The sequence below is a fragment of the Ipomoea nil genome, unplaced genomic scaffold, assembly GCF_001879475.1.
Source record: "Ipomoea nil cultivar Tokyo-kokei standard unplaced genomic scaffold, Asagao_1.1 scaffold2939, whole genome shotgun sequence".
Taxonomy (NCBI): domain Eukaryota; kingdom Viridiplantae; phylum Streptophyta; class Magnoliopsida; order Solanales; family Convolvulaceae; genus Ipomoea; species Ipomoea nil.
This window is the reverse complement of record NW_017619367.1, coordinates 1,040,161-1,065,686: the sequence shown is the minus strand read 5'-3', so window position 1 is coordinate 1,065,686 and position 25,526 is coordinate 1,040,161. Positions and strand designations below refer to the sequence as shown.

The 25,526-nt window shown below is 34.0% G+C and overlaps 1 protein-coding gene, 1 long non-coding RNA gene and 1 pseudogene across 4 annotated transcripts; 1 reads left to right on the top strand and 2 right to left on the bottom strand.

The window, feature by feature from the left end:
* Positions 1-5,928: 5,928 nt before the first annotated feature.
* On the top strand, positions 5,929-11,593 carry LOC109162324 (DNA polymerase alpha subunit B). 2 transcript variants are annotated; one of them, XM_019311049.1, is made up of 17 exons: positions 5,929-6,086; positions 6,495-6,581; positions 6,688-6,763; positions 7,239-7,364; positions 7,664-8,030; positions 8,104-8,199; positions 8,338-8,417; positions 9,214-9,289; positions 9,359-9,535; positions 9,727-9,831; positions 9,929-10,024; positions 10,118-10,210; positions 10,303-10,341; positions 10,435-10,476; positions 10,552-10,679; positions 10,772-10,898; positions 11,086-11,593. In XM_019311049.1, the coding sequence occupies exons 2-17, from the start codon at positions 6,509-6,511 to the stop codon at positions 11,239-11,241; spliced, it is 1,857 nt and encodes a 618-aa protein (XP_019166594.1). In that variant the 5' UTR covers positions 5,929-6,086; positions 6,495-6,508; the 3' UTR covers positions 11,242-11,593. The 2 variants fall into 2 exon arrangements, with proteins under 2 accessions (XP_019166594.1, XP_019166593.1); XM_019311048.1 differs by having other exon boundaries at positions 5,929-6,103.
* Positions 11,594-13,017: 1,424 nt separating this feature from the next.
* LOC109162357 lies at positions 13,018-25,056 on the bottom strand. Of its 2 annotated transcripts, XR_002051076.1 has the most exons (4): positions 25,001-25,056; positions 24,794-24,892; positions 24,518-24,662; positions 13,018-13,028 (listed from the first exon to the last, which is right to left on the bottom strand). It is a non-coding gene; the product is annotated as an uncharacterized LOC109162357 (long non-coding RNA). The 2 variants fall into 2 exon arrangements; XR_002051075.1 differs by lacking the exon at positions 13,018-13,028 and having other exon boundaries at positions 24,387-24,662.
* Positions 14,328-20,859, bottom strand: LOC109162355 (annotated as a pseudogene).
* Positions 25,057-25,526: the final 470 nt, after the last annotated feature.

The window sequence follows — 25,526 nt, the reverse complement described above, 5'->3', positions numbered from 1 at the left end:
ATTACTACTTGTTACTTTAATATTTATGATTTATGAATTATGACTGTATGAGCATTTGAACTTGTAATGGACTTCATTATTTATTCTCAATTTTTTTTTTTATTGTGTAGGGAGATTCTGGACAAAAGGAGATTATGTTGAAGTCATGACTTGTTTCATTTTATGTTTGAATACTATTATTGTTATTATGTTTAATGTTTCATGTTTGTATTGTGGACTTATGATTTCTGTTGTTGTTAAACTTATGAGTTGTGAATTTGTGATGAACTTTTGTATTATGGACTTGTAGACATGAAGTTATCAAACTTGTATGGTTTTTGTATTATGAATTCCTACTTATTAAACTTGTGTTGTTTGACATTTTATTATAAACTTGATTTTGTCATTTACGATTATTGGTTGATTCACTTGATTGTAATTTAACAATATGATTATTTACTTGATTGTAATTTAATAATATGATTATTTTTTACAAGTATATTCGTATATATAATCTATTATATCTATTAAAAGGCTCTAAAATGTATGCTTTAAATAGGCTTTGAGCCTATTTAAATAGGCTCAAAGCCTATTTAGAACCTATTTTGAAGCCTTTTTAAAAACCTATTTAGTAAATAGGCTTTTAAAAAGGCTTCAGGCCAGGCCAGGCCTATTGCAGGCTCAGGCTTGAGCCTAAAAAAAGCCTACATACAGGCCTAGGCCCAGGCTTTAGGTTTTCCTAACAGGCCCAGGCCTAATTTTAAAAAACCTGGCTCGGCCGGACCTATTTTCACCCCTACTTGTCGATCTGACAAAGTCAAACGGACAAAATCGTGTAAGTAGGGTCAGGATAATTCGAACGGGCAAAACCTCAAACGAAAGAGCCGGGAAAACAAGTGAACTTAATAACAATCCGGACAAAATTGTGCAAGTAGGGCCGGGATAATTCGACCGGGCAAAACCTCAAACGAAAGAGCCGGGAAAACAAGTGAATTTAATCACAAACTCAACTGGACAAAATCGTGCAGGTAGGGCCGAGATAATTCGACCGGTCAAAACCTCAAACGAAAGAGCCGGGAAAACAAGTGAACTTATCACGAACTCAACCGGACAAAATCATGCAGGTAGGGACGAGATAACTCGATCGGGCAAAACCTCAAACGAAAGGGCCGGGAAACAAGTGAACTTAATCACAAACTCAACCGGACAAAATCGTGCAGGCAAAACCTCAAACAACAGGGCCAGAAAACAAGTGAACTTAATCACAAACTCAACTGGACAAAATTGTGCAGGTAGGGCAGGGATAACTCAACCGGGCAAAACCTTAAACGACAGGGCCGAGAGTTTTTTTTGTTTTTTTTTTTTTTGTTTTTTTTTTTTTTTGTTTTTTTTTTTGTTTTTGTTTTTTTTGTTTTTGTTTTTTTTTTTTGTTTTTTGTTTTTTTTTTTGTTTTTTTTTTCAATCAACCGGACTAAATCATTACATGTAGGACCGGGAAGGCTCGACCGGTCTAAGTTTTCACTAGTAGAGTCGAGAGTAGTCACTCGCTTAAAATCAATTTTAATGTTGACGGACAAACTTGATCAAGCTATCAGCCGGACAAATTTTCTACAAGTAGTAGACCAACCGACTGCTCTTATGGTGTTATTTTCCTCCGCTCCGTAGTTCTTCGAGACTTCGACCTTGGGCGACTTTGACTGTCTCGGGGGCCTAGTTGGGACTTGACACCTTTTCAAATTCATTCAAAAACACTTTCTCGTTGAGTGATGTCAGTTTGTCGGTGGCCTCCACATCCTTCCTGATTGGACCTTCGTGATCGGTCCACCAGTTTTACTTCCTCTAGGTACCCGACTGGTCCGCATGAGCTACCCGGTCGGTCTGCCACTTTTATTTCCTCCAAGATGCGATTTTGGGGTTGCGAAGGCCATTGTCGTACATGTTGTGTGGCTAGTTGTTGCTGCTCCGCAATTGGGATTTGAAGAGTGGATGCTACAAAGTAGTACCCGGGAGTTCCAGACCACGGTTGATAAATTTGAGTGAATATCTGTTGTGGTGTTCCTTGCATGGGGTTTCCTCCAAATGTACCTGGTGTCGGGGGAAACATTTGGCTTGTCGGGGGTAGTATGGTGTATGTCATCGGCATATTAAGGTGGACGTTCGTGCATCCAGCCTGCTGGTCGGGACCCTGTCCGATTGGTTGGGTAGGTTGTGTATCCTGTCCTGCGTGGTTGGAGGTGATATCGTTCATCAGGCCTCTTGATCGGTCCAACTGTCGACGCAGATCATCTTCGTGGAGCGATTCGGCCATATTGTCGGGGTGATGTCTAACTTGGCGGGTTGAGCCTTCCCTCGGCACGTAGCTCTGGCTCCAACTCCTCCTGTTTTTCGTCATTTTGATCAAGCAAGGTAGATGAAGAAAAAGGGTAACGGGACAGAGAGTGACTCGTTCAGTCCCCACAGACGGCGTCAATGATAGTGTAAATTGAACTGGGGTGTTACGATTACACTACGAATACGTATATTTGCGAACGAGTAGAACAGACCACTCGTAGGTAGGCCAGTCTGTCGGTTGGTCTATCGGGTAACCACTGAGCGATCCGAGGCTGAGTAGTATTGCAACTAGTAAGTGATAGGTTACAATGTAGTAAGTAGATGTTACAATGTAGTAAGTAGATGTTACAATGAGATGAAGATGAAGATATCCAGAAGTGAGGGGGAGACCATCCTATTTATACTGTCTAAGTCGGTCTACGCATTTAATGTGCCTACTGTAAGTGGATCGACGTGGTGTCTTCTCGTTGGCTCAGTCAAGTGGTCGCTCCGCAGCTATGCGTAGGTTGACTGATCGTTGAGGCGGAGCTGCCCTACCTGCAAGCTGTCCATCGCTGCTCTGCAAGTGCAAGTTGGACCCTACGACTTGTTGTGTAAGTTACGTTTTCGGCTACACAGGCTACGTCATCTTGCAGGCCGACCGGTCACCCTACGGTAGACCGGCCGGGTGACTTTCCGTCGGGGCGATTCCAAGGGTGATCAGAGAGCATCTTCTCTTGTCACGAGGCCTATCGGTACGAACGGTACGATTGACCACAAGTGTTTTAGTCCTCTCGGGCTGATGACCGTGACGAACCGATTGGATGACCTCTTGATGGGTCGTTCATACAGACCAGTCTTCTGTACGTATTTACCCATCATATATATATATATATATATATATATATATATATATATATATATATATATATATTAGTGGTTTGGTATTTAGAATTTGTATGGGTTGTTTTAGATTTGATTTACATATGCTGTTTTGTTAAAGTTATTTCCTCTCATTTCGTTTACGAGTTATTTCCTCTCCTGTTTTTAGCGAGTTTTCCTCTCGTTTATTTGGCGAGTTCTTTTTTTCATAATGTAAAACAATTTATATGATAATGGAGTATGTTTGCTTCATCCTAAACACCGAAGTAGATCTGAACCTTGATATGCAGTTCAGATTAATGGAGATATTGTGTATGGACAGAAGAGTCACAATAGAGTCAGACTTGGGTAGCAAGATCATTAACAATATCAAAGAAGCTTCAGGTTCAACAAACGAATTCAGCTTTAATCTTGAAAAACAGTCAGCAATTCAAGTTTCGTGTAACATTAGAAATTTGTTTCAATGTCTGATTGTAAGAATGTTTTATCATCCCATTCATCTTTTTGTAAACTTTTTATCGTATGATTAATGAATTAGCTCTTTTATTATATAAAAAAAAAGAGTATATTTTTTAGGTAGTGTTTGCTTATTTTCGGTTCAAAAAAATCCAAAAGAACTGAAAGTTATTTTGCAGTTTCCAATAGAGGCCCTTATTTATATATATATATATATATATATATATATATATATATATAAACAAAATCATTCTATTTCATTTTTTCCGCCCAAACTTTTGTAATAAAACTTATTTGGTAAGCAAATGTAAAATGAAAATTAATTAAAATTTATTAATTGGTAATATTACATAATTACACTTTATTTTTTTGAAAAATTATGCAAGTTTATAATTCTCATATTTTCTACCTATAAATACAATAGATTTGTGAGTTTGGTAATTACACTTGCTTGAAGTGTTTTTAGTGCCGCTGGATCTAACGGATTGAGCGTTGATGGAAACCCTGATAATATTGGCTACAAAGCTGATTTCATAATTTTCCGGCAGCAAGGAAGGGCCGGCATTTTTCTTATCAAAAATCAAACTCTTCTTCCCCTCATAGGCAACGAAGCACTTTGCTGAACCGAAAATTGATTCTTTTTTTTTTTTCTCTCTCTTTATTCCTATGAGATAATTACAGGATGTATACGAAAAATGAAACAGAATCCTAGTTTCAACACCAAAAACACATAAGTTAAGGATAGAGATTGAGGACTAAGTCACGGATCTGAATTAACAAATATTATTTAGTTTATATATGTTTTTTTTTAAAAAAAAATTCAATCGAGATAGAGTAGCCAGATTTGTCCGAAGATAAAAGAAATTTAAAGGTCAGAATAACCGAATAAGCTCACTACAATTAATACAAAATTAGAGCAAAATCAATATTCAGTAAAAAAAAGTTTGTAGTAAAATAGGAAAATAAAAAAGGATCCTTAATACTAACAATATTTAGTAAAAAAAAAAGTATGTAGTAAAATAGGAAAACAAAAAAGGATCCTTAATTCACTAAAAATGAAAATATAAACATAATTTACTGATTAAAGGCATATTTTAAACAATAGTAAAAGTAAATTAAAAATGGTACGAAAATTAAAAATGAAACGAAAATATTTCAATAATAATATTCTACATCCTCAATTAAAAACGAAACGAAAATTAGGTAAAAATATCATTGTATCTGATATTTTAATTCACAAATTGAATTGACTAATTGACTAAAAATAAAAAAGAAATAATTGGCTGAAAATGAATATGATATTACTAATTGATTGAAAATATAAAAGGAAATAAATATTAATAATTGACTGCAAATAAAAAATGATTCATAATTGACTAATATGAAAAAAATAAATGGTTAGATCAATGCATTTTAATTTAAAATGGAGCGGAAACTAAAATTGAATGGAAATATTTCAATAATAATATTCTACATCATAAATAGTAAATGCATATTTTAAAAAATAGTAAATGTAAATTAAAAATGGAATGGAAATATTTCAATAATAATATTATACATCATCAATTAAAAATGGAATGAAAATTAGGTAAAAATATCACTGCATATGATATTCTAATTGACTAAAAATAAAAAAGAATAATTGGCTGAAAATGAATCTGATAGTACTAATTCACTTAAAATATAAATGGATCGCTAATTGACTAACATTCTACCATTATACATTTTCACCCGAGTCACCTATCTTGATCGATTGAAGGTGTTAGCTCTAGACGATGATGGACAAGATTGTGTTGCTACTACCAATGTCGTCTACAAAGAGGTTTCAATAATGTGTAAATAAAATCGTTGATATTATGTTTTATTAAATGACAAAATTGCTATATATCTAGAAAAAAAAATATCTTCAATACAAATGAATTAAGATAGCAATTCATTCATATAACTGAGTTGCTATAGAACGAGCACATTTGCCTAATTTATAAAAAAAAATATTAAACAACGATAAATAAAATCTCCAAAGTTACAACACCACATGCGTACATCTACACATTAGCTATTAATTTGAGCAATTATTTGCTTAAATTCAAGCAATGGTAACATCAAAACACATAAATGATCCAAACTCTATTTTAATTGCATTATATAATATTTGATGTTTTAATTTAAATAATTATATATCGATCTAAATATTCTTAATATATTACAACAAATCTATTCCGTGCATTGCACGCCGCGAAAATACTTGTTTTAATAAAAGAAAAAGGAAAAAAAAAATTAGAAAGTGGAGGGAAATAATTCCCGCCATTTTGCCGCTCCCTAGCCCTAGCCTTAGACAGTAGACACGCCGCTCGCTTCTCTTTCTCTCAGTTGAACGTCGGTTCAGAGCCCTTCGTCGGACGTCGCAGGCATCGCTAGTGCCGCACTCACGCCCTCCGTCGCCGACTCGCCGGCAGCCAGATTGCCAGAGTACCAGGTTTGTTTGCTAATCTTTGCTTCTTTTCATTCATTTCCAGTTTCCCCTCTTTTAGTTTTTTCTCTCTACTCCATTAAATTTCTTTCGATTTTCCCGCAATCATAGTGTTTCAGTTATCAATTTTTGTGAGTTATATACCCATACGATGTATGTATATGTTCTTGCATATTCACTTTCTGCATATTCAATTCCTGCGTTTAATTATTTAACTACATATTCAGTTCAGTTGAAATAGTTGTTCAATTAAAACGAAATGTATGTTCATTAGCCTGTGCTAGAAGGTAAACTGCATTCCATATTTCCAGTGGGCAGCTTGTGGTAGAAGATTTTTTTTTTTCCTTTTATTCTCAGCGGCCGTCATAGAAAACCTAACCCGAAATTATAATCACAGCATCCACAATCACCATGGAAGAGGAAATCAGAGCTGAATTTAAGAAGAATGGCTTCATTCTTGAGGACGACGATGTTCTCAGTAAATGTAAGAAATATGTGCTGAAATTTTTGATCGGCAAAAACTTCAAAATTTGCAGAAAAAGTACTGCAAATAATAATTCCTTGACTAAAATTCAATATTTTCTTGTTAGGTCTGACATTTTGTATAGAATACAAGCTCAGCCCTTTGGATCTCGTCACCAGCTGGGAGGTTTTCTCTCTCAACAGGTCAGATTCTCCATGAGTAACCGAAAAGAAGGGTTCTCTAATTGAAGTAGAAATTTCACCTTTAATTATAGGAAATCTTTATAAGAGTTAAATATTGGTTCAAATTGAAAAAAAAAACAATTCTGAAGTGAGGGTTTTGTTGTTGTTGTTGTTGTGGGGAATAACTATTGGTTGAGGCTTTTTCATTTCTGTTGGTGGTAATTTTATTTATTTACTTCATTAGGGGGAGTCAAAGGTCCTTATTTCTTGTTTTTTTTTTTTTTTTTGTTTTTTTGTTTTTTTTTGTTTTTTAAAGTTTAGTTGAACAATTAAATTGTTGTAGCCAATGAAAATATATTCAATTTACTTTAATGTAATACAGTTCCAATTAATGTTTCCAATTTTGTTAATAACTGAAAATTTGTTAGGAATTTTTTCTTTGATTGGATTCTTTGAATTTGAGCTTGAAGTTTGACTCAATGTACTAATGTGACAGGGGGCTAGAATTAACTGTAAAAAGTTCAGACATGGGTGCATTTCTACAGCATTTACAAAGTGAGCAAAGAGATGCAATTATCATGAAAGAACCTGGTTTGCATTTCTACTCCAACGATATTGCAATGTGTGTATAGTCCTTAAGTTCAGCATTTTCAGATAATTTTCAATTGTTTTAGTAAATTTTCTTGCATTACTTTCTTCCAATGTTTAATGTGATGACAACGTACATTAACTTAAAGCTTTCTAGAGTTTAGTTTATGGATCACCGTCCAAATAATTATCAGTGGAAGTAAATGGCATTACCCAACAACTAATATAGTTTAGTTTATGTTTTCCAAGTAGATGACTTAAAAATTTGCTATAAATTGCTGAGTTTTTATATCTCTCTATTTCTCTCTGTATCAATCTCCAATTTTAATACAGGATATTGAATGATGAATATGAAGACATGAAAGAAGATATTCTTGGTTCCCCAACAAATAGACCCAAGGCTCTCGAAGGGGAGCCATTCCATTCAGCACAAAACTCAAATGGGAGCATGTTTGGCACTAGAAAACCATTAGAATCAGTGACACCCTTTGGACAGAGAAAGAGCAAGTTTGTAGTGCAATTTACTCTCAATGAGCCATCTGTTTTAGATAACAGAAAAATAGAAAATGGGGACCAGGATAATGGTGATGATGATGATGTCATAAAGAGGGTGCAACCTATGAAAAGATGCTCATTGCAAATTAGTGGTTCTCAACCTGAACCAGGTTGCAGGTTTATGTATGACAGGATTGAAGATAAGGTACTATGATCTTCTTATGGAATAGATGTGCATCTTTCTACAGTATAAAATTCTTACATATCTTGGTTTTCAGTTCAACTTTCTTGAAAATCGCCTGAAAAAGCATGCAAGAGCACTTGTTGCTTCTGGGCTCTTTGAGGAACCTAGAGATCCCACTGTTGCCTCCCAGGTAATTTTGTTTTCCCATGCTCTTGCAAATCAGGGATTAAAATTAGTTTGCTTCATTTCTGCAGTTTATAACTGGTTTCTGAATTGCTTTTTGTATAAAGGAAAGTATATGTTTTTCTATCTGGTGTTGTGGTTTCAGAGAAGTTTACTTGCTGTTGGCATGATTTGCTGTGAGGAAGAAGGACGCTTGAAGGAAATGCCTATTTTACTGCAAAGTAGGTAATAGAACATTATCTCATCACTTATTTCTTGCTAATTGCATAAATGTTTCCCTTTGTTTGAATATAACTGATAGTAATGTTTTGCCTCCAAGGATGTTCTACACTGGATGCATGTGCTTGAGTAGTTAAGTTGATTCAACTAGTCTTTAGGCTGCATGAGTAGTGTGATAAAATGAACAGTGTTGGATATTCATCTATCTTTCAGTGTTTTCTGCCATATAACCATATTATAAAGTCGGCTGAGCCTAATGGATATAATTGGTTAGTATAAGAATTGGAGAATGCTGGGAGGTGAGGTTCTTTATTAGAATTTGAAATCTATTTCTTTCCTGAAATCCCTTACAAGTTGCTCAGATTTCCTACTGCCAACATAAATCAAATGTACACTTTAAATTTGGACTGCTAACAGTCGATGTTAATGTTTTACTATTTCTACGTTCAGTGATTTTTAGAGCAATGAATAATCAATTTCACTATGTTGTTTTCTTTGATGAAAATTAAGAAATTCAATATATGTATCTCTATATGTTGTTGTCTGTGATGTGTTCTTCGTCACAGGCAAGAAAACATGAAAGAAAAGAAAAAAGAGAAGTAGTTGGAAAAGGAAAGGAAGAAAATGCTGGGTTTGCTTGAGACCCAAAATAGTAGTTCCCAAAATAACTAAACTATGTATTATTTAGTAGTTTTCAAATAGCTAAACTATGTAACTGTAATAAAATAAGACTACATTCTAAATAATCATGCCTCCAGCATGTATCATGTTATGATATACAAAAAATATTAATTTTTGACAGTGTTGAGCATTCTGGAGGACAGCGTGTGCGCCTTGACTTGCAAAACTTGGACCACTTTTCAATCTTCCCTGGTCAGGTATTGAAAACAAGCATGCTCTTGTATGCATTTGTGCGCTTTTAATAACTTTAAACCATCCATGAATAGGTGATTGGCGTTGAAGGACATAACCCTAGTGGTCACTGTTTGATTGCATCAAAAATTATTGATCATATTCCTTCGTCAGTTTCTTCTGATGAAGGTTTGCATCCTGCAAAGAAACAAGCCATGAATCCAGAGCTTCAGCAAACTAACACATATGGTGCTGTGTCAGAATTATCATTGGTGAGTAAGCTTGAACTATTCCATAAAAAATCATGAAATACAAATCTGGATACTCAATACCAACATTTAAAAAAATGTTTTGCAAAAAGAAAAAAAAAAAGTGAGCAAAGTATAATTTGCCAGCCTTATTCCTATATATAATAACAAACTAAGTTGGTGCTTTCTTTACTCAACTTAGAACATTTGAACAGATTGTTGCTGCAGGACCTTTTACAACAACTGATAACCTATTCTTTGAGCCTCTTACTGAGCTACTAGCATATGCACGTCGCAAACAGCCTCAGTTGCTTGTGCTGGTAAATGACCCCAACTTTTCTTATACATGGGTTAAATCAAATCTGTCTAGTAACAAGTGAGATAAGCTTCACTTAAATGTGGATAAATCTTTTCCAGTTAGGACCCTTCATTGATTCTGACCATCCGGAGATCAAGAAAGCAACCTTGCACAAGACCTTTGATGAAATATTTCAAGAAGAAATTGTTGGAAGGGTATTTAAGTTCACTTGATAGAATTGAATGACAGTTTCATTAAACTCTTTAGGTGTATGTGTTTATTTTTTCAATTCTGTTGAACGGTTTCAGTTAAAAGATTATGTGGAATATATGGGTTCCTCTGCCCAAGTGATTCTTGTTCCATCTATTCGGGATGCCCACCATGACTTTGTTTTCCCCCAGGTGATTAACATATCATAATACTCATAAACATTCACGTGGTTTAGATTACATTTTTGATATCTAATTAATATCTTATTTGTTTTGTATTGCAGCCAGCTTTTGACATTCAAGCTTCTGATACTATACTTCAGGTACCCAGTGCACTCTTTGAAGTTAATTTTAGGAGGAAAAGAAGTTTCTGGTAATGACATAAGCATTACTGGCTTCTTTCGTCTCTTTTGCAGATAAATAGCATCTCAAATCCAGGAACATTTTGTGCAAATGAGGTACACTTTGCCACGTTGGTTTTTACCTTATGCATTTTTCATGCATGGGCAGCTCTTACTGATACTATACTTCAGGTTAAAGTAGCATGCTGCACGGTGGATATCTTAAAACACCTTAGTGCAGAGGAGATTTCACGAAATCCCCAAGGGGGATCCAAGCAACGCATGTCTACCCTTGCCAGTCATGTCTTGAACCAGCGCAGGCATGTTCTAGTAGTAATGTTATTGGAACTAATCTTTCCGGCCATCTTAACCATCTTTTTATATATATTATTTTCTTAATTCTGTGGAACAGCTTTTATCCTCTGTATCCACCAGCTGAGAGCATTCCCTTGGACTTCTCTCTTGCACCAGAAGCTCTCCAGATCTCGTTAATCCCAGACATACTAATTTTACCATCAGACTTGGCACACTTTGTGAGGGTAAACGCTCTGCTTGTTCAAGTTAATTGTTTTCTTTGTGAGAGTATTGTGCAGGAAAAATGAATGGAATTGTCAAAACTGTTAAGCTTTGCAGTTTGGTTCTACTCTGTAAAATTCCCCTCATTAATTACTCAAAAAGCTTACCTCAAGTTAATTACTCAAAATGCATCATTTTGTTTGGGGATAGGTGCTCTCTGTCAAGGAAAAAAGTGAAGGAGAAGATGTGAAGTGCATCTGTGTCAATCCAGGAAGACTGGCAAGGGGTGAAGGAGGGGGTTTCTTCGTTGAGCTTAACTATCATGGAAGCGCTGATTCCTCAAGTGCCAAAGTCATCCGTGTTTAGGACGACCTTCCTTCCAGTCCAAACTTTTTCCCTTCTCCATGTGAAACATATCTAAGAGAGGCCCTGTTCATCAACACTGAATTATTAATGAAATCTTGGCCCTGCTATTATTTCAATCAATAGACTAGGTAGAATCTTGAGCAATTTCTTGTGATTTCCTGTTGTAGTTATGTGGCATCTGACCAATATGATTTACACTCACTGATGTTTCAGATTACTGCTAAGAATGTAACACAACCTATTTGATCTCCAGTTATGTAAATTAATTTTGCTGTGCTTGGTACTGGACTGCAGGAGTCAATTAACATTTTCTCCCATGGACATTTTAGTTGCTATTTATAAATATTAAGTCTATACTTTTGTGTAAACATTTTTTCTCTTTGTTATTTCGGTAGTCAATTCAATCTCTCAATAACAAATGTTACTACTATATGATTGATCTCGAGCAATGTTACATACTCTTTCTATATATATATATATATTTTTACAAACTTTTCCTCTTGAAGTGACATGATTGATAATTAAATTCATTTTTCTAAGTCAATTCATGGACACTCGAACTAATGAAACTACATGAGGAGAAAGTTTGGAGGGAAAAAGAGCATTTTCATTTGACCTCTAAATTGTTGAAGTTTGTGGCTGAATTAGTTCATGAGATTAATGTTAATTTTGTCAGTTAAATATTTAAAACACAAACTTTAATATTATTTTATATGCACCTTTGTTTGCCAAGTATTCAATAATTTACACCATCTAAGGTGTAAATTGATGTGTTTTTATGGAGACAAATGTTTCAAGTTTTTAAAAAAATAACTCTGAAAACTTATATTTATCATTCAAAATGAACATTATATGTGATAAACTCAATGACCAAATGTAGCGACTTTTAATTCTCAATTTATTTGTTTTGTTATATATATATACTAGTATTTTACTCGTGCAATGCACGGTATGAAAATTTAAGTATAAATGTTGTGGTCTCATATCAATTGTTATTTTGATTATAAAAAGTTAAATTAGTAATAATAAATAAAACTAATCAAAATTACAAATTATTAAAAAGTTAGTATATATCTTAAAATCAAAGTCTTTATTAATCTTGCAAAAAATCGGTTCAAAACCAAAAAAACAGAGCGTTATGCTGTGCAACCATGTGCACCATGCATGGTGCACACGGTTGCAAAAACGACGTCGATTTGACGTCCGCCTTTAAAAAAAAAATTAGTTTCGATTGCCGTTAACAACGTTATGTTGTGCATAATTTGAACTATATAGTTCATTCATTCTGGATATATATTTCATTCATTCTGGATATATAGTTCATTCATTCTAGATATATAGTTCATTCATTCTGGGTATATATAGTTCATTCATTCTGGATATATAGTTCAAATTATGCACAACATAACGCCGTTAACAGCAATCGAAACTGTTTTTTTTTTAAAGTCGAACGCGCGTTTTTAATCAAAACGACATCGTTTTTGCAACTGCGTGCACCATGCATGGTGCACACGGTTACACGGCATACTTTGCGCAAAAAAACAAAATAAAACCCAAAAAACAAACCCTAGCCCCATTACTATTGTACAGCTTCTCAAATCTGCAAATCTGTAACCCTAATCCATTATTATTAAAGCTTCTCACTCAAATACGCTTGCCGATAATCTCTCTACGTTTTCCCATACTACAACTTGAATTGGCTCCCAATTTCAATTTTACACTGGCTCCGAACTTGAATACCCAAAGCCAAATTATCGCCCAACTCCATCAGGCTTAATTAATTTTGGCTTCTCAAAATTTACCTTGTAAAATTGTTGATGGCAAGATTCGAACTTGAGCCAAGTCAAATTCATGCAATCTTTCGATCTTAATTTTCTTTTACGAAAATTCTTCTGGGAATTCTTTTTGAGTAGTAGCGACGTGAATATCATATTATTCATCTTCTTCTTCAATTTGTCATTTTCTTCAGACAAATTCTTGATTTTCGGCTTTATATCTTCTTCTTCTATTTTCATGCATCTTCCTCTATTTTTCTCTTTTGCAAATTAAATAATTTCCCGATCATGGTCTAAGACTCTACTAGACCTATACAAATAAAATTCGGGGTTCTACAAATACATATTTGGCATATCAAAACCATTACACTTTATTCTTAACAGCACCCCCAGAGCTATATAATCCACATCTTACATGTGAGCTGAGAATAGTGAGGGAGCGAGCCGACTTTTTGGTTTCACTAACGTGTCTACTCACACATCTTCTTGTTTTTAGATTTTTTTTCCCTCTACAGATGGATGAACAAGTTCCAAACCCACCCCAGACATTGGAAGAAAAAATAGATGCTCTAACCTTTGCCATGGACGGGTTACTCACATGGATGACTAATCTGGAGCAACGCTCACAGCAAGTGCAACCACCACACAATGATGAGCAACACCTGCCACCAGCAGGGAGAGTGGATCCTAGATGTCAAAGGATCCAACAGCCTAATGAGGAGTTAGGAAACATTAAACTTGAAATTCCTAACTTCTCTGTGAGAAGGGACCAACAGAGTATATAGAATGTGAGAATGCTATTGAAACACTTTTTGATTTAAAGCACTATTCTGATCTTACAAAAATTAGGCTAGTTGCTACATCTTTTAAGGGGTATGCAGTATCTTGGTGGAGAAAAAAAAATAGGGAGAGAGTTGCTGATTTTATTCCCTATGAATTTTGGGTTCAAGTAAGGGAAGATATGCGCCTAACCTTTCGCCCTACATTTTTTTTCTATGATTTTGAAAGAAAATTGCAGGGAACCGTTCAGGGATCAATGTCGGTTGATGACTATCACCGAACAATCAATATTTTGCTTGAGCAAGGTGACATACATGAAGAAGAGGCAAGAACTATTGCTCGTTTAATTTCTTACATGGATTGAACAAAGAAATTCGGTGGGGAATGAGTCCACAAAGACATGACACCCTTGATGATGCCTTCTATGCTGCACGTGAATCTGAAGCAAAAATCAAAGAGATGAAGATGTACAAGCCCAACAATGGTGCATCAAGATGGAACAACACTCGTTCTACCCCTCAAAGGCAATTTGCCTACGTCCACAGGAATAAACCTATTCTTTTATTAATTATGATGATAATAAAACACCTAGAGATGCAAACAACGTACTTATAGACATCTCTAGACATGTATGTGTACAAAAGTATCTTTATACACGGGCTCAAGTAATTTCGCTCCGCTCCTAATCCTTATATGAGACATACTCAACAATTGGAATCCTCCTAAAAACATGTTTCCGGCAGCGCTCAATAATTTTGTCATATATCAAATCAAATTGCAATCCAGCTCTCTCCCGGTTGAGAATGAAAACAATATGATCACCTTCCATGATCTTATAGTACCTGGATCCATACAAAAACAAATCAACCAAGAACTTAATTGGCCTGTTCAGAAGGCTAAATAGTCAGTCATCTTTGTAGCAGATCAGAACACATGAGAGAGGATCTCAACACAATGGATAAATGCTATTTGAGCGAGTCTCTTGTGAGGATCCTTATCCGCGAGACAGGTCGGGTCATGATAGAAATGTAATACTTATCTTGAAAATGTAATACTCTGTAGTAATTAATAATATGTTATTTGTTATTTGTAAGGGGAAGTGTAATTGTTTTGAAGAAAAATGTAATATGTAGGGGTTGAATAGTTATGAGAAAAGTTGTAGTGTTAGTCATGAATATATTAATTGAATGTTACTTATGAATAAAAATTGTAATACTTATGAAGAAACCCAACCCGTCTCACAGATCCTCATAGAAAATTTTGCCATACTGTTTACATACCAGATGCCTGGATGCAAATGCGGGCATTCAGAACCTTCTGCAACAAACTGACTTGGATGCTCGACTGGTAAAAAAGGGCGGGTCATGGATATCGTGTTCAACGCTCCATCGTTGTCCCACCAGTCTGCGTCCCTGCATTTGCGAGTTAAAGCAGCATTTTTCGTTTAAAAGTTTAAACTGATAGTGAGACTAAGTTTAAAGAAACGCAGACCTGTAACCTTTGCAAGGGAGAGGAACATGAGAAGGATGTTGCCATTGGGTCATTTGTAGGACTCTGATAAATAGCAAGGGATGTATTCCTAGTACAACAGAAGGAACCGTAATGTATTTGGGAATGTACTCAAGTGGGTGTTCAATTTGACAGAGCCTTGGATTGTAAGGTCTGGGAGAATCCAATCTCCAGAAGCAAAGGGACCAACATTTCCCATGAGACAATCAAGAAGACCTTGAATGCCAGTTTTCTTCCAAGATATGTTGAAATGATCAAACCCAAAGTTGTAGTAGGCCTTTAGCCAGGGAATGTCAAACCAATCATAAATTATGACTCCAATGCGGCAGAGCTGGAGCAGAGAGATGGGCTTCAAGGACCTCCCATCGTCAGGCCTGTAATGCACATAAACTTGTTTGGACAACCAATTCTACTTTTTTTTTGGCAAATTATACCCGCAATTTATATTATGAACTAAAGTCCACATAGCATTATGAACCATGGATTGAAATAACGAGGTACAGAATTCATACTTGTAAGGTACAAAATTGCACAACACAAAACACAAAAATCACAACACAAGACACATAGCATAGCATTATGGACCCAGTTGGATTGAAAAGACGAGGTACAGAATTTCATAACACAAGACACATACACATGTTATATATTTACTTATTTTTCAAATTTGATTTAGGTACATAATTTGTGTTCATAGACACAAAATTTCACAATACAAGAGACATAAATTCATAACATAAGACACAATTACTAATTTGTTCTAGGTATAGAATTCATACTCATAAGGTACAAAATTTCATAATGCAAGACACAAAAAGTCATAAAACAAAACACAAACACATGAACCAAAGTCCATAGTGCAGTGTGAACCCTAGTCCATGGTATAACTATTGAATTATACCATAGACTAGGTTCATTGTAGATCTGGTCCAAAATGATATTATGTGTCTGTCATTAATATATTATGTGTTCATAAACAAATTGAAGTCACATAATATGTTAACTACAGGCACATAATATGTTAACTGCATGTCTGCATTGACATAATATGCAGTTAATTAACATATTATGTGTCAGTAGTTAACATATTATGTGTTTTCAATTTATTTATAGACACATAATTTATTAACTGAATGTACATAATATATTAATTGCAGACACATAATTTTTGGACCAAGATTCACAATGCAAGGTGGATTCTGGTCTGCGATATAACAATTGATTGTTATTTTAATCCCCAACCAAGTACAGACACATAATTTTTAGACTAAAAGTGTTATTTAATCCCCAAACAATTACTGACACAATTAATTTTTGAATTAAGATTCACAACACAATGTGAATTCTGATCCACGATATAACAATTAACTGTTATTTAATTTCCGAAACCATACGGCCATACCTCTTGTTAACATGATTTAATGCAGAATTATTACTAAAATCACTTGCAAACTAACTGAATTCCATCTAGGTAAGCTCTTGTGGTCCCATTGAGTGCTCCAGACAAAGAAGTTAAACTTGAGACCCAATCTTCAGACGTGTTTTCATAACCCTTGAATGCCTACAACAATTAGAGTACTTTCTTAGTTTTGACCATGATGAGACAGTTGTGCTAAACCTCATTAATCATGAACTGATTATGATTATATATATGCAGACAGACCTTTTCAGCAAGCATTTGCTGCAAAACTCGGACTACCTGTGCTCCAGCCGAATGGCCCACGAAGGGAATAGGGTGATCCTCATCCCACTCAGGGTAATGCCCTGCAATTAATGTGTAAATTAAATTTATGTAATATCGGATCAGTTGGACGAAGGTTGGTGACAATAGTTATGCTGTGCAACCGAATGTACCATGCGCATGGTGCATACGGTTCAAAATGACGTTGTTTTGATTAAAAACGCGCGTCCCACTTTAAAAAAAAAAATCAGGTTCAACTCTCAGCAATAGTATTATTGTGGATATATAGTTATGAAATTGTGGATATATAGTTATGAATTTATGGATATTTAGTTCATTCATTGTGGATATTTAGTTCAATCATATATTGTGGATATTTAGTTCATTCATTGTGGATTTTTACTTCATTCATTCATTCATTGTGGATTTTTATTTCATTCATTCATTCATTCACTGTGGATATATAGTTATGAAATTGTGGATATATAGTTATGAAATTGTGGATATTTAGTTCATTCATTGTGGATATTTAGTTCAATCATATATTGTGGATATTTAGTTCATTCATTGTGGATTTTTACTTCATTCATTCATTCATTATGGATTTTTACTTCATTCATTCATTCATTGTGAATTTTTACTTCATTCATTCACTGTGGATATATAGTTATGAAATTGTGGATATATAGTTATGAAATTGTGGTTATATAGTTATGAATTTCTGGATATATAAAAATGCTATTGCCGGGAATCGAACCTGATTTCTTCTTTAAGTGGGACGCGCGTTTTTTTAACCAAAACGGCGCCGTTTTGCAACCGTATGCACCTTGCAAGGTGCATTCGGTTGCACAGCATAATTTGCGGGTTGGTGAAGGGCCAAGTTCAACACCAGGTGCCTAAAAGATTGTTGGTTAGAGGCATGAAGGGCCCGTCAGCACTCTGCCTCTCGAAAATGTGTACCCTGTCTCTCGAAAATGTGTCTGGGGTATAAAAAAATAAAGTTGCAAGCTATAGTTTTTGGCGTAGTGGTAAGCGTTTGATTCGGTAAAAACTGTGCAGTTAAGACTGGTAAATGATAGAGAAATTGTTAGGCGGAGGCCGAAAAGCCAAGCCAGAAAAGCCAATTCTTGGACCAGCTCTTAACAATTTGGTTGGCAGTATAAAGAAATAAAATTGCGCCTTCGTTACGAGCTATAATTTTTAGCTTAGTGGTAAGCGCATGATCCAAAATGTAGCAGGTGCTGGATGAACTGTTGGGCGGAAGCCGGTGAAGGTTAATACCCAGCACCAGGTGGTTAGGAGATTGTTGGGCAGAGGCCTGAAAGACAAATATCAGGGCATTTTAGGCTGTGCAAGCTGTGCTACCGCACAGGGCCCCCAAATTTTAGAGGATCTAATATTTAATTTTTACCTAGCTAATTTAGAAATAAAAACTAAAAGTTTTCAATTGAACTTAAAAGGCTCCATGGAGTAATGGTAGGAATATGTACTTATTGTATTTCAACTTGGAAGTTAAAGGTTTGAAACTTTAGTTTTGCTCCAACTATCTCTTTTTTTTTTTTTTTTTTTTTAATCCTTTTGCATTGCGAGTTGCGCACATTATTATTATTATTATTATTATTATTATTATTATTATTATTATTATTATTATTGTTGTTGTTGTTGTTGTTGTTGTTGTTGTTGTTGTTGTTGTTGTTGTAATGTATTCCATAATATGTTTTTTGTTTTTTTTTTTCTTTGCGCACAACAACATTTTACCATCTTATTATTAGAAAAAAAAAGTACAGTATTGATTTTAAAGATTGTAATTTTAGTAGGGCCTCATTTATTTATCAGAACGAGGCCACAAAAATCTAAAAACTGACCCCGACAAACACCTTGTCTTTTGAAGCTACGAGTTATATCTTTTGTGCATAATGATGAGTGTTTGATCCTAACAAGATGACTAGTAAATTAAAAGTTCAAACCTTTTTCATAAATTCTTCCAAATTGTGCATGCCCGCAAGCCTTGCTGTGTTCTTCCCCATAATCAACCTGACCTCCTTTCAAATAGTAGAACAGTTCACGAGCCCTGCAGCCTAAAATCCATCAGACATTGCAGAAACCACAACTAAAAACATCATCAAAATGAAACAATAGATAGATAAAAGCCAGGTCAAAGTATCTACCCGAGGTCCCTGTACTACAATGTTTTGTTCAAATTAGTCCTTATACATTTATTTTGTTCAATTTAGTCCTATACTTTCTAAAGTGGTACAATTAAGGACAATAGTTAACGGTGTTAATATTATCGTTAACTTAGGTTACGTGGCACTGACGCCATTTATATTTCTACTCATATATTACTTTATAAATATTTAAAATTATTTATTTTTAGCACCAATATATTAAATTAGTATGTCCAAAATAAATAATTACAACCTTGTTTCTAATTAGATTTAGACAATTGTCTTTTTTAGTTTCACTATTTTTTAAAGTTGAGGGATTAAATTGAACAAAATAAAGATACAAGAACTAAATTGAACAAAACACAATAATACAGAAACTTCATATGTACTTTAACCTAAAAGGCACTCTTGATCCTCAAACACCCACCTATCATAAATACTAGTCAATGACCCCAAATCAGGCACAAGGATGCTACCATCCTTCTTCTCAGCTCCACCAAAATAAGATAGCCCTCCCATTCTCTACAACACATGACAAATCCCAGAACCAAAAAAAGCTTGAATTATAAATGTACAATCTCAATATATTTGATGTAACTAAATGACCCGGGGTATATAATTATGTACAGATCAATTATGTTTGCATAAATCATAAAGGGTAAAATAATGAAGACAATATAAATGTGGCAATAATCATGGTGTTGAGTTTCTCTCATATAGGGATTAGGAATATAAGTTTGTCTCATACTAGGAATATGAGTAAAACATGGTAGACGCATTGAGGGATTGGAAGGGGTTGTGTCACCAGTATAATCATCACTTTCACTCCCGTGGATGTAGACACATTGCCGAACCACGTAAATCTTGCTTTCTTTACCTTTCTGTCATTATTATTGTTTCTTGTTCCTGTTAATCTCAATAAATTGGTATCAGAGCACGGTTGAGATGGTCTATTCAAGTATAAAATTCGATATGAGTTATCTTTTCTCCTAAAGAGCATATTCGCCAAGGTGGAGATTGTTGAGTTTGTCTGAATATGAGTTTGTCTCATACTAGGAATAGGAGTGAAACAGAGTAGACCCATTGTATAGGGATTAGATGCCTATAAAATATATTGGTTGTATCCCTACGGGTTGTGTCACCACTATAATCATCACTGTGAATAAAAGAATACTTTCACTCCTGTGGATGTAGGCACATTACCGAACCACTTAAATCTTGCCTTCTTTATCTTTCTGCCATTATTATTGTTTCTTGTTCCTGTTAATCTCAACACATGAATTAATGCTTGAATGTGTTACAAGAATATATTGTAGTAAGATTGAACATGATCTGTAACATCTAGACAATGCAATATTTTCATAAATATTAAACTTTTAATTGAGATGGCAGCTAAGTTATGTTTCATTTGAAAAGAACCGAAATGGCATACCCCTTTTCCGAAACCAAAGATTCCATGAACCAACACAATGGGAGGCAGATTGATGGCGCTGGTTGTGCCTGTTGAATCCTCTATTCTCAGCCCAGTTTTCCAAAGGACAAAATAATCGCTCAAGATCTGAGAGAGGTCACCAGCCACAGCTGTGCTGAATATGTAGAAACCATATCCCAAATGAACCATAGAACTCACCAAAAGCTCAGCAAGTTGAAGACCTCTTATCCACCATTTCTTCATTTTTACCCTCAACATGCAACCAAGTTTCAAAACAAACTTTATTGGGACCAAAAATGTAAAAAACATCAATCTTCCAACTCTTCTCCTTCTCCCAAATATTACCTACTGAACCAATGAGTTAAGTCCGCGCGGGCATCAATCTTCCAAGTCATCAATATGGAAAGGAATAGTCTCTCAAATTAAATTCATTATATTATCCAAAACCGTTGATACCTATGAGCAAAAATAATAATATGTTTGCTTCACCTAGAAACCCAGAGATTAGGTAATTTTTAGGTAAGAAACAAAATCAGTGATAAAGAAGACAATCTAAAACCTCTTGATAAAAACTCCATCTATTCATTTTTATTTATTTTTTTTTGGAATTTTGTACAAGTTTGTAACTTGAGACACTTTCTAGATGGAATGTTCAAAGAGGAAAAGAATTAAGAATACGTGGTACTAGTTTTTTAAGGAAAACGCATTGTACCTGAAATTATTTACAACTTTACGATATATAAAAATTGTATTAAGTATAATATTTCTTTAATATTTATTAGTTACTCATAATTTAATTAATTTTATGAATAAGTGAATTAATTATTATTCCATTTGTCCCATTTTACATGTCTTATTTACTATTCATTGGTCAAACAAATCCTTTCTTCTTTGCTTATTTTCTTTAGTATTTTTTCAAATATTGATTTGATTTTTGTGTTTTTTTGAAAAAGAAAATTTTGATTTTTGTGTTTAATAATACTTCTAATGTAATTTATAAATATACAAATTTTATAATTTTTTTGGGGAAAATTTCACTTTTCGTCCCTAAATATAGTAATTGTAGATGAATTCATCCCTAATGGTTGGTCATGCTTACTTTTCACCACTAAACTATCATTGGCATTGTACTTTTCATCCCTACATTATACTAAAATGGCAAATTTCGTCCATAATATTTTGTTTGTAAAGGGACGAAAGTGCAACACCAATGATAACTTAGGGACAAAAAGTGAGTATGACCAATAATTAGGGACTAATTCTACAATTATTATATAACTTAGGGACGAAAAGTGCAATTTTTTCAATTTTTTTCATAGCATTAATTTTAAAAAAATGAAATTAACAATATTTTTAAAAATTTAGTTTATTCCATAATAATAATAATAATATAACATAAAATATCTATTAGATTTAATTATCGAAATTAATTACTATATCATTCCCACAAATGGTCAATCAATGCATTACGGAGACTTCTTTAATTTGTCTATGCCGAGCAAGAAATTCTTAAAATATAATATTCTCATCTCTAGTTATATCAACTTTAGGAGCTCATACTTCCCTCCAACTTTGATTATTTTTATTATGTTGAAATTATGTTTGATCTATTTGAAATTTTAATAATATATATTCAATATTAGTCTTGTTTCAATCTTCTCAATGAAGACTTTAAAATGGTATAATTTATATTTAATAATACAAACTTTAAATATAAGTATTTAACAAAATAAAAAGTTACGTATAAAACAAATAAATGATACATTTGAAATTATAAAAATAAACAAGGGTAAAAACGTAAATTTTCTCCCCCTCTCACATTTGCCGCAAGTGAACAGTGTCGCGCTATATATGGCGTGACACTGTTCACCAACAGCAAATTTTTGGGCATTTGGCTTGAGTTTTGCCGTTGGTTGGAGCAACAATAAATTGTGGGATGGTGGAATGCCGCAGCAATTTCCCCAATGACAAAGGAAATTATTTTCTTTTGCAGTTTCCACTCATTATTTATTAAATGTGCAGTTATACACATATAATTTATCCTCTGTACAAAGATCCAAGTATTAGTAGTGGTACTAACCATTTGACTATTAGTCCTAAAAAACATCTTAAAATTTACACTCTCATCAGAAAATATCTTGAATATGTCCCTACTCACAGTCCAATTTGAAGGGATTTTAAACCTAGGTCAGAAAATAACAACAAACTTCCTAAAATCTTAACCCTCAAAAACCTAAAAGGTATATTGTAGTACATCAACAATAATCGTTTCAGGTAGTGTTCTCTTGGTCAGCTCTCGATCAAATACCTAGGTTCGCAACGCCCGTTCACTACTCTTAGTTCCATCAGAACTAGGGACATGTTGGAAGGTGAGAAGAGATTTCCTAGTATCCTTGGAGAGATGATATTTTTTAAGTAATTTAACATGTGATTTTTCAAAGAAGCAGAAGTTTCATGTTTCTTGGACTCACATGCAAACAACTTTGCACAATATAAGCACTTATGTTGTGGGTACGAGAATCAACAATGAAGTTAGAATATTTTAGAATAAGTTTTATTAATTAATTAGGATAATTATCTTAATATTGTTTTAGATTTAGTTTGTTAAATTATATTATAATTTATGTTTATCTTAGTTTGTTGGTTAGGATTAGATTATCCTATTATTAATAATTATCTCATTCATGCGGTTGTAATCTGCTTGTTAATGGCTATTTAAGGTCATTGCATGCATAATGAAATATATAGTTGAGAATTTTTGAGATAGGAAACTGAGTGTTTTCTAGAACTCGGGAGAGTTTGACCATGATCAAGTCATGGTGATTCTGACTTATCAAGTGTGAAACCTCACTTGTGGCGTCGTCCCAAATCCTACGTATCACCGTATAACCCGGTGTGGCCGAGGACTTATCAAAAACCACAAAAACAAACCCTTATACATGTTGGATCCGTTGGTAGAATAACAAATAATAATCCAATAAACGAAACTTGCTGTTCAGGCATGTTTGGAAAATGGTACCGAAGTTTGGCATAACTTATGCCCGCAGGTGTCGGCGTACACGAGCTCGGGCTTGAATAAAGCCTTTTCGATCTCGTTTGTAGTTGGAATTCGATAACCAAAATAGCCACTTAACATGTCATTTTATGCTATTTTAAGCTTTTTTTTTTTTTTCAACAATACCCAGCCTAAATTAAACCTTTTAATCTGATTTCACCTAGCCTAATAAACTGTTCTGAAATATTATTTTAGTCAGAGTGTGAAGAGAAAATCGGGCCAACCAGATTCGCATCAACTTACCTTTAATAACAATGCCCTCTTTGTTTTTTATATTTTCGAAGTTGTCTCGATCTCTTTTCTTTTCTTTGGAACTGATGGAAGCAAAGACTGCTGAGATGTATTTGTCTCTATAGCTTGGACTTCCACCTCATGTTCCTCACTTAGTGGAGGAGGCTAAATTTCTGACACACTAATACTGTCCATCTAAAAAAGAAAGTATTAGTAAATGGAAATCACTCAAATCATAAACAACAATCACTAGTAGAAAAAGAGTCATATGCGTTTTTAAAAGTAAAGACGCGTACGGCGCAAACACTAAAAGTTGGCAACTTTACTCGTCTTTATTTGGTAGTCGCGTAAGGTGGACTATACGCGTCTTTACTAGCTAATTAAAGACGCGTTTTTGTGTTTAATAAAAAAAAAACAATAATACGGCAGGTAAAGACGCAGCATACTGTAATATTTCTTTAATATTTATTTTAATTCAATAGTATCCTGTACTAATCTTTGCTCCAACAGAAAATTCCACTACCAAACAACATTTATATGGTTCAAACCATTCAACACAATATATATAATCCAACATACATAATTGTCTAACACAATATAATCATCCAACATACATAATTGTCTAACGCAAAATAATAATCCAACATTAATATATCATAATATATACAATGTAATTCCATCTAGTGCACCTAATAAACATTTATATGCACTCATTTACAAAATAGTCTATCCATAAATTCCGTATCTCATCTATTTCATCCTTAGAATAAGCATTTGTGTCTTGATATGCCTACAAAATTTTGGATAATTAAAAAAAAAAAAACAATGAGTATATATACTATAAAATATCTTTCAAAAAAAAAAAAACTATAAAATATTATAATAATTAAAAATATTTAAATTGTATCACTTTGTACTCACCTCATCCAACGAAGTGTAGTTATGAAATTTTGTGCATATATCATATATGAACCTCATAACGTAGTATCCACATTCATCACTACCGGGTTGTTGAGGACACTAAAAGAAAACCACGTACACATGTATATATATAGATGTATGTATGTATTAGTTAATTGAAATATAACTAAGTAAAAATTTTATAGTAAATAATCATATTTTTTATACCTTCACATATTTCCAATTAGCATTACCCATAATCCTTTGCCCTCGTTGAATTGTAGAGGTTCGAAAAGCCCTATCATTAATGTATATATATAGAAATAACTTAATTTCCAATAAAATAATACTAAACTTATGAAAAAGACATAATTTGAAGTACATAATATTTTAATACTTTTACTTACATATTCACGGCTTGTTTGACTTCAATTTTACCCAAATCAACATTCAGATTTTTCACTTGTTCATAAATTGTTGTTCCCGATAATGGCAATCGGGCTACTCGAGTCTCAACTTCTCCATTATAAGATTTTTTCTTCTTTCGGTAAGGATGTCCAATAGGGAGAAATGTCCAGTGACTCATGAACACATTCTTTCTACTATTATTCAATCATAGGTCACTCGTTTCATCCTCACAAATGGGACATGCCTTAGCTCCTTTAGTAGTATAACCAGACAAGTTACCATACGCGGGAAAATCATTTATTGTGCAAAAAGTCATAGCACGTAAGGTAAAATTGGTTTGACTATA

Bases quoted from the DNA above. Each gene is read 5' to 3' on its own strand.
- LOC109162324 (XM_019311049.1), top strand. From the start codon at position 6,509: ATGGAAGAGGAAATCAGAGCTGAATTTAAGAAGAATGGCTTCATTCTT. The intron at 6,764-7,238 runs GTCAGATTCTCC...CTAATGTGACAG, and splicing joins GAGGTTTTCTCTCTCAACAG to GGGGCTAGAATTAACTGTAA. The intron at 9,290-9,358 runs GTATTGAAAACA...ATCCATGAATAG, and splicing joins TTTCAATCTTCCCTGGTCAG to GTGATTGGCGTTGAAGGACA.